The following is a 13,246-nucleotide window of genomic DNA, read 5'->3' as shown; positions in this document are numbered from 1 at the left end:
AACCTAGAACTAGGAAGAATGAAAGGAAGGATAGAAGGAAAGAAGAAAACAGGAGGGGGACTAATTTAAGGTTAAACACATACCTCCTGAATGGTGTGAAGCATTAGTAGCACCACTAGTAACACTAGACTGATCTTTTATTACTCCACATGAGGCACTATCACCTTCTTCATACCATATGTTGCCGTATAATGTTTTAAAAATAGTTGTTATATCTTCTTGACTAAGAATGAACTGTTAAAAAATAAGATTTGCTCATTTTAACATTACTATTTCATGCAGTCAAAAATTTTCATACAAGAAAAACAATTTTCATTTCAATCCTCTACAAAACCAACTTTTAACATATTAGATAATTCTACTAACTGAATATTCCATTTTTGAAATGACCATGTGATCTTCAGTACCTTGTGAAATACAGAACGAAATTAAATGTCAGCATCAATGAAGCTATGAATGATGAACGTTTTTTGTTATGAATGTAGCAATTAACCTACTAATTTTAAACCGTTAAAATGAACTTTCATTTTCAAGTATTCATGTAGCACCTTTGTATTTTTTTGGTTAGTAAGCATCTCAATTTACAAATATAGAATAATCAAAAATAATAAATTTATACAATTGGAAATATTTTACAGTATGTTTTACATGAATTATTTTAGCTGAACCTCACAAAAGTCCTAGATGTAAAGAGTATAATCCTGATTTTATAAGAAGGTGAGGCTTAAATGATTAAGTATCATGCTTAAGTCCACTTAAAGAATGCAACACACTAGCTCAAAACTCCATGTGTTGCAAGTTTAGCCTAAAAACACCAGCATAAGACCTGTCTTGAAAGCTGTGATGGTTAATTTTATGTCAACCTGACTAGGTCATAGTATGTAGAGATTTAGTCAACTATTATTCTAGATGTTATATATATATATATATTATATATATATATATATATATATATAATACACACACACACACACACACACACACACACACACACACACACACACACACGGTCCTGCAGACCACCTACAAATGCCCAGCTGCCTTCTGGGGCAGATCCACTAGAATGAAATTGAGTCTTCCCCTATCAAGAGACACCCGAGGAGTTAGCAGCTGTTGCAGTCCACCTTAGGGGACCACATATTTGACTCCCCCTGGACCTCAACTTCAGAGTCAGGGAGAGGTTAAAACTGAGTCTTCAAGAAGTCAGTCTAATGCATCCAGACCAAGAGTATACACACACATACATACATACATACATACATACATACACACACACACACACACACATATCCTATTGGTTCTATTTCTCTGAAGAACTCTAATACAACAGCAATTCAGTTAAAAAAAAAAAAAAAAAGACCTGTGAGTTTTAAATTGATATGTCTAATAACCTCAAGGAGCTGACTTTAATTCCACAAAATTTAACAGTTTTATTTGCATTGGGCTTCCTTTGACTGCATTTCAAAAGTGATAAACTAATCTAGTGTTTTAAGATTAACTCCATGTGTACCTTATTCCTGCTACTTATGTTTTGTTTTTAAATTTTCATTTATTCATGACACTTATTTTGTGATTATTATGTAGCAGGTATTGCAAAAATAGTATAGTCATATAAATTAATAAAATGAAATTAAATATTACAACTTCTAAACCATAGTCTTTCAATTAGTGCATGTATATTGAATGCCCCCCAAATAACTGATATTAATCATTACTCTTCACTCTTGCCAACAGCTCAGTGCAGGAAGCTGGAAGAACTGTAAGGATCCAAGGAATACTGGTCTGTGGCTCCTACATGTCAGGACTGGCTGTGTGTGCTACCACCGAACATCTGACAAGTCAAAAATCACAAACTGCAGCACTTAGCCTGGATGCATTAGAGTAACCGATTCTAGCCTCTCTGTGATGCAGAGGATGATGTCCAAGAGGGTTCCAATGTGTGAACCTGGGGGTGAGCCACAACAGCTGCTAACTATTCAGATAGATCACTGCAGAGGAAGACCCAATTTGATCTGTCCTGGAAGGCAGCTGGACATTTGCAGAAGGTCTGCAACATCATCTGAACATTCTGCATGGATTTTCCCTGGAGAAGAGTGAAGGAAAATGGTGTCCCAGCCGCCCCACACAAATCTGCCTAATGACTGGGCCCAGTGGGGAGAAGATTTGCCCAGTATGCTAGGTAGAACTTGCTACTTATGTTTTATAAGTTTCTAACTGTTGTCTTACCAATACAAAGAGACTTCAATTATTTATCTTAAGAAGATATTGCCCATCTATAATTTAAGGAGTCCATATGATCTTATACACAGAGTTTAAAGATCTTGAGTTGAGATCATCATGTTTTAAGTTCTAAATACATTTTTAAGTTAAAAATCTGAAATTTTTAAAATGATTTTCTCTTTTTGAATATAATTTTTATGGGGAGAAATAGAAAGGGAAATGGGGGGGTGAAGGGAGGGAAGAGAATCTGTTAAGTAGGTTTCTTAAAGAAATCTTCCAGAAAGAGTGTGTGTTGCTGTCACTTTAGCAAAACATGTGATACAGTTTTGACTTCCATCCAGTTGAGAGGTAAAAATATGAACTTGTGGATAGTTACACTGGAGATCTGTGACACAATATCAACCAGTAGGGAAGTAAAGTTATGTCTAAATTACTAACCATTTGCCATTTTCATCTTCAACCACTCCATTCTTCTAGGACCTTTGCTACGTTACTTCATATATTCCCATAGCTTCAAATACCATCTATAATCTGATGATTTCCAAATCATTATTTCAAGCCTTAGACCTCTCCACTAAGATCTTTATTAAAATATCTAACTGACTACTTACAGCACCATGTCTAATATTTGTTTCCTTCATGAGATTTACCATAATTTATAACTATTTTAATTGTGTGCCTGTGTACTTTTTTACTGTCTATCTCACCTCTGGACCACCACCACCACCAACCCCTGCGTTATACTGGTAAGTTCCATGAAGCCAGAGATAATGTCACAACTTCTTTGCCACCGGATCTCCAATATCTGGCACAGGGTCTAACACTCAGTAGGCACTCAAATATTTGTTGAATAAATGAATGACGAACATTCAATGCATTCTAGGTTGTATGCTATTATTTCATCTGTGACCAAGGTAATTAATATATAACTTCTACACACAAAACGACTTATGTCCCCGAGCAATATTTTTTAACAAACAAAATAGGAATCAATAAGCATCCAAAAGTTACCTCCATGGGCTTCAGTTGAGCATTTACATTAAAACAAGGAACTTCCTGGTACCACTCCCAGGATAAATTTCGCTCAACAATCACCTCAAGATTTAGTGGCAATAGTAGATCCAGTACTTCCTGGTATGCATCATTAATAAATTGAGACCTATAAGAAAAAATAAAATTGTTTTGAATAGTTTCATACAAAATCAGATAGTTAAAAAATTAATCATTTTATATACAAATAATAGAAATCAATACTTTTGTGTGTGTGAAGAGAAAAATAAAATCGAACAGACTTTCCATGTAAAATGAGAGATGAAAGTCACCCAACTTTCAAAGTCACCCACTAGAAACATACTAGAAACCTGGGTGACTTTCTCTGAGGTGAAGTGTTCCATGTTGAAGAAAAATGAATTTTTTAAATAGGATTTTGCAGTATGTTAAAAAGCGCCAAAAATATACAAGTTGAACCGGTTTGCAGCGCAGAAACTGAGACACAGATGTGGAGAACAAACGTATGGACACCAAGGGGGGAAAGTGGCGGGGAGGGGGGGTGGGGTGGTGTGATGAATTGGGAGATTGGGATTGACATATATACACTAATATGTATAAAATGGATAACTAATAAGAACCTGCTGTATAAAAAAATAAAATAAAATTCAAAAATTAAAAAAAATATATACAAGTTGGACAATAAACTCTTAAAATGAGAATTATCTCTACATAATCTATAAACATACATTATACGAGACCTTATTATGAAAACATTTAGGGGCTTCCCTGGTGGCGCAGTGGTTAAGAATCCACCTGCCAATGCAGGGGAAATGGGTTCGATCCCTGATCCGGGAAGATCCCACATGCCACGGAGCAACTAAGCCTGTGCTCTATAACTACTGAGCCTGCACTCTAGACCCTGCGAGCCACAACTACTGAGCCTGCGTGCCACAACTACTGAAGCCTGCGTGCCTAGAGCCCGTGCTCCACAACAAGAGAAGCCACCGCAATGAGAAGCCCGCGCACCGCAATGAACAGCAGCCCCCACTCGCCGCAACTGAAGGAAGCCCGTGTACAGCAACAAAGACCCAACGCAGCCCAAAATATATAAATTAATTAATTTTTAAAAAACAATGATAACATTTAAAGTCACTGACTTACACATGTTAGCAGATTACCACATATCCCCTTTACTTCATAAGAAACCAATTTGCACCATATGAAATTCCTATCTCTATGGGTCAAATATACTTGAATATGGACAATTTCATATTAAGTTGAACCATATTTGCCTTTCCAAGTACTTATAAGGGTAGGACTGATGCTCAGGAATGATGAAAAGAGTAGTAGGTTACCAAACCCCTTTCAAGTGACATGTGACCAAAGAAGCCTCCCATTATACCTTCAAATGACAATCTCAAGGTGGTACTCCTCAATAATACATTTATATTTTAATTGGCAGCAAATCCCAAATTCTTCAACTAGGGAATGAAGCTATGACTGTAGAATTTACATATCACTTATTCAATTGGAGAGAAATATGGGAGTCACCAGGGATCTCCTAGAATTCCTAGCATCATACCACTGAATGTATTAACTATAGGGTAACATTATACTTAGCATGTATGCATCCTTGCAATCTCCCTTAATAGTACTAAGTTAAGGAATCTAAAAGCTCTAAGCGGATACTACATATACAATTTTAACAGGTGAATATGAAAATATATAGCTATGCCATAAGTCATTAAGTCAACCTTATATTGTTAAAAAGTTATGCTGTTTCCAATTCATCACTGTAATAAATAATACTTGGTTCATTATCTTTGTACATCTCCTTGAGTAAATTTCTTCCTCTGGACTAATTTCAAGAAATATTAACTGCTGTGTCAAAAGATTACTTCCTCTGAAAAAACCTTTCCTTACCAGTACTAGTCTTCCAGGGAATTAAAATTTTTTCCATTAGGAGAATTTTGTAAAGACTGAAATAAATGGAAATCCAAAGGTGCACTGTCTGGTGAATACGGTGGATCAATCAGAACTTCCCAGGCAAGCCGTTAACAGTTTTTGCCTGGTCATCAAAGAAACATGCGGTCTTGTGTTATTCTGATGGAAGATTATGCATTTTCTGTTGACTAATTCTGGACGCTTTCCTTCGAGTGCTGCTTTCAGTTGGTCTAATTGGGAGCAGTGCTTGTTGGAATTAATTGTTTGGTTTTCAGGAAGGAGCTCATAATAGGGGACTCCCTTCCAATCCCACCATGTACACAACATCACCTTCTCTGGGTGAAGACGGGCCTTTGGTGTGGCTGGTGGTGGTTCATTTCGCTTGCCCCATGATCTCTTCCGTTCCACACTGTTGTATAGTATCCCCTCTTCATCGCCTGTCACAATTTGTTTTAAAAACAGAACGTTTTCATTACGTTTCAGTAGAGAATCACATGTGGAAATATGGTCAAGAAGGTTTTTTTTGCTTAACTTATGTGGAACCCAAACATCAAAGCGATTCACATAACCAAGCTGGTGCAAATGATTTTCAGCGCTTGATATGGATATTTTGAGTATGCTGGCTGTCTCCTGCGTGGTATAACGTTGACTGTTCTCAATTAATGTTTCCATTTGATCGCTATGAACTTCAACTGGTCTACCCGACCACAGAGCATCCTCCAGTGAAAAATCTCCAGCACGAAACTTCACAAACCACTTTTGATCCATTCGATCAGTCACAGCACCTTCTCCATACACTGCACAAATCTTGTTTTGCGTTTCAGCTGCGTTTTTACCTCTCTTGAAATAATAAAGCATAATATGCCAAAAATGTTGTTTTTCTTCCATCTTCAATATTAAAGTGGCTACACAAAAATTCACCAACTTTGGTAAGTCTTTTTTTAAATGCACGCTGATACGACAGCTGTCACATACAATCCAACGAAACTGTTTCGAATGAAGTTAAAGACAACTAAGTGCTACTAGAGCCATCTTACGGAAAAACCTGGATGAACCTTTTGGCCCAACCAGTACATTTAATAGGTCATTGTCTTGTCTGTAGTTTCAATTAGAATGAAAGATTCATGAGGGTAGGGACTATATTTATGTTATTCTTTGATGTACTGCCAGTACTTGGCTCAGATGATAACAATATGACATGTACTCCTCAATTATTTGCCAAACTAAATACAAGAAATTGGATCAATATATAAATAACAACATATAAGAGTATCCATCTCCCTGCACCCAGAGTGAGAATTACTGATTATTAAGATTTGCCAAATTTATTAGGCAAACAACATTTCACTGTATTAATTTTCATTCCCTTGAATACTAATGAGGTTGAACATTTCTATTAGCTATACACCAGCTATCACTGTTCCTGTAAAGAATCATCTAGTCATGTTATCAATTTTTCAAATTATCTTTTACTTACTGTCTTAAAATATTTAAGGATTTTTATCCTTTATTACAGATGTTGCTCATTACCCCATATGCTATGTTTCCCATAATTTTGTTTTGGTAATTAATATTCAGAAACTTATACTTTTATACAGTCAAAGCCAATTGATATTTTTCCCTTATCACTTTTCTTCTTTCTTCAGTGCTTAAATTAGCAAGTTCTTCTCTACCATATGACTGGTACTTATATGTTATTTGTCCATAGTTTTTTTAAGAGCATTATTGAGATAATTCATATAATATACAATTCACTCGCCTTTAGTTTTCTTATGCTTAAAAATGGCATTATGCTCTGGGGCCATTTTAAACAGCAAAATCACCAAGGAAAAGCCCCTAAATGCAAAAAACATGGCACACAAAAAGGACACTGTTTACAGCATGAGAGTTCAAATAAGAAGGCAGGGCGTCACCTTGTTTAACACCTCAGCTGGGAACAAAGGCCTTGGGAGACCCAAATTTCTTGCAGCTCTACGCATGTCCACAAATGACTGTAAAAGTGCCATGAATATTGATTTTGTGGTTACAAATAAGTTTTAGCAAGCAGAAATATTCACAAATATGGAATCCGTGAATAATGGGGATTGACTGTAATATATATGAATAATGGTGATGCACACACACGTACACACACAGTCAGCTGCTGAGTTTTCTACTGTTTCACTAACTTAATTATTTTAGTTTTGTAATATATTTTAGTAGTATTTAATGAAATTTAATATATTTTAGTAGTACCTCTAATGTTATGATTCTCCCATGCCCAATCTCAATTAAAAAAAAAAAATCTTTGCTACATCTTGCCCCCAATTTATATTTCCAGAAAAACTTTACAATAATTTTGAAAGGCTTTAAAAAGAACTGCTGTTGTGATTTTTTATTAACAGTGCATTAAATGTATAAATTAATTTATAAGAAACTGACACCTTTATAATATTAGATGTAGGAAAATATTCTCTGAAAAATTATTCAAGATTTCTTTCTGGTCCTTGGTTAATTAAGTTTTACAACTTTCCTTATAGAAAGAAGTATTATAAACATCTATTTAAAATTTTATATTGCAATTAACACCTTTGCGATAACATTATTTCAGGGAAAATTGGTTTACTCTATAAATGAGTAATTATGTTTCTAGGAATTCATCTGAAGGAAATGAATTATCCTAAAGAAATGAGTAGAAAATCATATAAGTATTGAGAAACAAAGATATCAATCATCATTATACTGCTATTTAAAACAACAATAAAAAAGAACTTAAATTTTTAACAGGCAGATGGATTTTTTAAAAACTAGGTATTAAAATATTTAGAAAAAATTATGCACTCAAAATAATATGGAAAAATGTTTATAGCACATTTTTAAGGGAAAAGAGGAAATTACAACCCAAAATACACAACAGAATTCTTATTTCACTTAAATATATGTACAGATGTAATAAAATAGAAAAAAATTCCAAATTATTAACAGTAGTTATCTTTGGGTGGTCATATCATCAGTAATCTTTTACATTCATCCCCAATACCATTTTATGTATTTCTTCAATAAAAAATTAATTCTTTTTTGGACAGAAAAGAATATATATTGTTATTTAATGCTCTAGAAACATTTAGTGAACTCTTTTTAAAAACAATCTATTTGTAATACAGACTCACACCTAATTCATATCTATATCATTTTTTTTGTTTTTTTAATTTTTAAAAATTGAAGTATAGTTGAATTACAATGTTCTGTTAATTTCTGCTGTACAGCAAAGTGATTCAGTTATACATATATATACATTCATTTTTTATATATATTCTTTTATATTATGGTTTATCACAGGATATTGAATATAGTTTTCTCTGCATTACAGTAGGACCTTGCTTATCCATTCTACTGATACATATAAAAGCTTACATCTGCTAACCCCAACCTCCCGCTCCACCCCTCCCCACCCCCCTCCCACCTTGGCAACCACAAGTCTGCTCTCTATGTCCGTGATTCTGTTTCTGTTTCATAGATAGGTTCATTTGTATCATATTTTAGATTCCACATGTAACTAACATCATTTGGTATTTGTCTTTCTCTTTCTGACTTACTTCACTTAGTATGATAATCTCGAGTTGCATCCATGTTGCTGCAAATGGCATTCTTTCATTCTTTTTTATGGCTGAGTAGTATTCCATTGTATATATATACCATAGCTTCTTTATCCATTCATCTGTCAATGGACACTTAGGCTGTTTCCATGTCTTGGCTATTGTGAATAGTGCTGCTATGAACATAGGGATGCATGTATCTTTTTGAATTATAGTTTTGTCCAGATATATGCCCAGGAGTGGGACTGCTGGATCATCTGGTAGTTCTGTTTTTCATTTTCTGAGGAACCTCCACACTGTTTTCCACAGTGGTTGCACCAACTTACATTCCTGACAGTGTAGGAGGGTATCCTTTTCTCCACACTCTCTCCAGCATTTGTTACTTATAGACTTTTGAATGATGGCCATTCTGATTGCTGTGAGGTGGTACCTCACTGTAGTTTTGATTTGCATTTATCTAATCATTAGTGATGTTGGGGCTTCCCTGGTGGCGCAGTGGTTAAGAATCCGCCTGCCAATGCAGGGACATGGGTTCAAGCCCTGGTCCGGGAAGATCCCACATGCCGCAGAGCAACTAAGCCCGTGCACTACAACTACTGAGCCTGCACTCTAGAGCCCACGAGCCACAACTACCGAGCCCACGTGCCACAACTACTGAAGCCTGCATGCCTAGAGCCTGTGCTCCGCAACAAGAGAAGCCACCGCAATGAGAAGCCCACGCAATGCAACGAAGTGTAGCCCCCCGCTCGCCACAACTAGAGAAAGCTCGTGTGCAGCAAAGACCCAACACAGCCAAAAGTAAATAAATAAAATTAATTTATTAAAAAAGGAATAATAATTAGCGATGTTGAGCTTCTTTTCACGTGCCTGTTGGCGATCTGTATTTCTTCACTGGAGAAGTCTATTTAGGTCTTCTGCCCATTTTTGGATTGGGTTTTTTGTTGTTGTTGAGTTGTATGAGCTGTTTGTATATTTTGGAAAATAAGCCCTTGTCAGTCGCATCATTTGCAAATATCTTCTCCCATTCTGTAGGTTGTCTTTTCATTTTGATTATGGTTTCCTTTGCTGTGCAAAAGCTTGTAAGTTTGATTAGGTTCCATTTGTTTTTGTTTTTATTTCTATTGCCTTGGGAGACAGACCTAAGAAAACATTGGTATGATTTATGTCAGAGAATGTTTTGCCTATGTTCTCTTCTAGGAGTTTTATGGTGTCATGTCTTATGTTTAAGTCTTTAAGCTATTTTGAGTTTATTTTTGTGTATGGTGAGAACGTGTGTTCTAACTTCACTGATTTACATGCAGCTGTCCAGCTTTCCCAGCACCACTTGCCAAAGAGACTGTCTTTTTCCCATTGTATATTCTTGCCTCTTTTGCCAAAGATTAATTGACCGTAGGTGTGTGGGTTTATTTCTGGGCTCTCTATTCTGTTCCATTGATCCATATGTCTGTTTTTGTGCCAGTACCATGCTGTTTTGATTACTGTAGCTTTGTAGTATTGTCTGAAGTCTGGGTGGGTTATGCCTCCTGTTGTGTTCTTTTTGTTCAGGAAGGCTTTGGCCATTCTGGGTCTTTTATGGTTCCATATGAATTTTAGGATTGTGTGTTCTAATTCTGTGAAAAATGTCATGGGCAATTTGATAAGGATCACATTAAATCTGTAGATTCCTTCGGGTAGTACGGTCATTTTAACAATCCAAGAGCATGGGTTATCTTTCCATTTCTTCAAATGATCTTCAATTACCTTTATTAATATTTTATAGTTCTCAGCATATAAGTCTTTCATCTCCTTGGTCAGGTTTATTCTTAAGTATTTTATTTTTGGGGCTGCAATTTTAAAAGGGATTTTTTTTTTACATTCCCTTTCTGATATTTCATTGTTGTTGTAAAGAAATGCAACTGACTTCTGTATGTTAATCTTGTATCCTGCTACCTTGCTGAATTCGTTTATCAGTTCTAGTAGTTTCTGTGTGGAAGCCTTTAGGTTTTTCTATATATAGTGTCATATCATCTGCATATAATAACAACTTTACCTCTTCCCTTCCGATCTGGATACCTTTTATTTCTTTTTCTTGTCTGACTGCTGTGGCTAGGACTTCCAATACTATGTTGAATAGAAGATGTGTCTAGATCATTTCTTGAAGTCAAACAAGATGTGATTAAATATAGACGCATAAATGTTCTATTTTTAGTAAATTCAGACTTTTACACAGTTTAAACTCCAAGTTAATGAGCCTCCTAAAGGTTTAAATTATTACTGTATGTCTATAGCCTATTATTAAAATAGAAGCCTTTTATTTCAATATTTCCCTGTAATTTCTGAAATCCCTGGACTTGGCTAAACAAATCATTCTACATTTTCCTATGTCTTCACTAAATGTATCATTCATTTCTTATCTTAATCAAAACCCGGCTTTCCATGAAGCTCTATTAAAGTCTGATTTCTCTCCAACACTCTTATCTACCTCAGAGTTGAGGGATACAAACCATTTTTCTTAATTTGGAACGATGCTCATCCACTCTCTCTTCTACTCCTTTAAGAGTAAAACCATCCAGGTTAACCACCTTCTATTCTTGCTATAATCTATCAATAACTAGTCAGTGTTCATTTTTGAAGACTCTGAGACTACTGAATCTCCAGTTTATAAACCACTCTCTATATTCCATTAGTCCATCAGTATCTTCTTATCTTCAATTTCTTCCCTCTCCATTATCTGTCAACATGACTTTCAATATTTAAAATCCTGTCTCACTATCTTCAGTCACACCTGCTTGTTAAAAACTGTCTTGCCTGAATCCAACAGACTGTTGGATTCCAAATACCAAATATCAAGTACTATATGAAAAAAAATCATATACTGTTAATTCATGGTTATCAACATCAACATGATCCTCAACGCTACTTCAATACATTCTCCTGGTTCCCTTTCCATCGTTTTGCTTGCTCCATCTTAACCTCTTTTGAGGGATTTTCATCTGTCATTCCTTAAATATGGGCATTCCTCAGCATTCTGCCCCACATGTCCCACTCTACAAATTCTCTGTGTGATCTTACTCAGTTTGATGGCTTCTATAACTAGCTAAATATTATTAAAGACTCCCAAATCTAGAAATCCAAACACTTTCCAAAATCCAGACACTATATCCAGGTGCTTTCCAGATCTGGTTCTAGATATCTTCATATAAAAGTCACGTAACCATTTTCAAGTTACTTTGCCTATTAGAGAACTTGTTAACATCTCCACTCTACTTTTTTTTCTGCATTGCTCTGTCATATCTCGCTGAACTGCATTATTACCAAATGCTGAATTTTACAAACCTGCAAGCTGGAGTCTATTTTAACTGCTCTCTTTTAACCGTGACACCCCTTTAATAATCAGTTACCTTTAATTCTACTACTCAGATTTGTCACACCTGGTTAGTCCTCTACTACCTCACTTCCTTATCCTAGACTGAGTCACATCTAATTCTTACGTGAATTACTCCAACAGTTAGCAAACCATTCTTTCAACTTCCAGTTTTGTCTCCTTTTGATCTATTTTCTACAACCCTTCCAAAATCTAAATGTGAGCCTGTTTTTATGCATCAGCTCATAAAATTCATTAAATAGTACCTATCTCAACAATCCAATGAGGGAGGTACTATTTATTCATCCCTTGTAAAGACTGCTCACTATGATACTTCATGTTCCTAGCACAGTGCCTGGGATATATTACATGCTTAACAAATACTCAAATATTCAATTGATGGAAATTTCTCCTTCCATCTAAGATGAAATATCATGAACTAGATTTACTCTCCTGCCTGAAACAAGTCCTCCCTCCCCCCACAAAGACACACATGCAAAATATATTAAAAAATTGTTTTCAAGACACAGGACATTAGGCAATGGACAGTGATTACTGAGACACAAGGGAAAACAAGATGAGCCCTAATGCTCCAACTTCAATTGTTTTGAGATAATTTAAAGATCATGGAAAAACGCGGGGATGGATAAGTCAAGAAATAACCAGTAAAGTCCATGAGTTTCGAAGACAGACCTGAGAGTCCAGGGAAACCAAGGCAGCTAGAGTTCATATGGTAAAATTCCAGAGAGGACAGAGCTACAGAGAAGAACTCCAAAATTTTAGTACTAAATGCCTATACTAGAAAAGAAATGTTCAAATCAATCATCTGAGCCACCACCTAAAGAAACTTCGAAAAAGAGCAAAATTAAACCCAAAGTAAGCAGAAAGAATAATAAATATCAAAGTAGATATCAATGAAAGAGAAAACAGAAAAAAAAGAGAAAAAATCAAAAGCTGGTGCTTTAAGAGCAATAAAACTGAACTGTCAAGAACGGTACCAGGGAATGGCCAAGATAGAGGAATAGGAAGACTCTAAGATCACCTCCTCTCAGGGGCACACCAAAATTACAACTATTTACAGAGTAACTATCAATGAGGATGACTTAAGACCAGCAGAAAAGAAGCTATTTAAAAACTAAAGATATAAAGAAGGAACCACACAACAAGACAGGTA

The 13,246-nt window shown here is 35.5% G+C and overlaps 1 protein-coding gene across 1 annotated transcript in view; it reads right to left on the bottom strand.

Moving 5' to 3' along the window:
- The window catches only part of VPS13A (vacuolar protein sorting 13 homolog A), a 264,222-nt gene that overhangs the window by 108,490 nt on the left and 142,486 nt on the right, over positions 1–13,246 (bottom strand). The window contains exons 34-35 of the mRNA XM_082401536.1: positions 3,232–3,379; positions 84–234 (exon numbers count right to left, since the gene is read on the bottom strand). Coding sequence (XP_082257662.1) covers positions 84–234; positions 3,232–3,379 — 299 coding nt within the window. The remainder of the gene's footprint in view (positions 1–83; positions 235–3,231; positions 3,380–13,246) is intronic.

The sequence above is a fragment of the Balaenoptera borealis genome, assembly GCF_965194805.1.
Source record: "Balaenoptera borealis genome assembly, chromosome: 8".
In the NCBI taxonomy this organism is placed as follows: Eukaryota; Metazoa; Chordata; class Mammalia; order Artiodactyla; family Balaenopteridae; genus Balaenoptera; species Balaenoptera borealis.
Note: the sequence above shows the minus strand (reverse complement) of the source record. Positions and strands in the feature narration are given on the sequence as shown.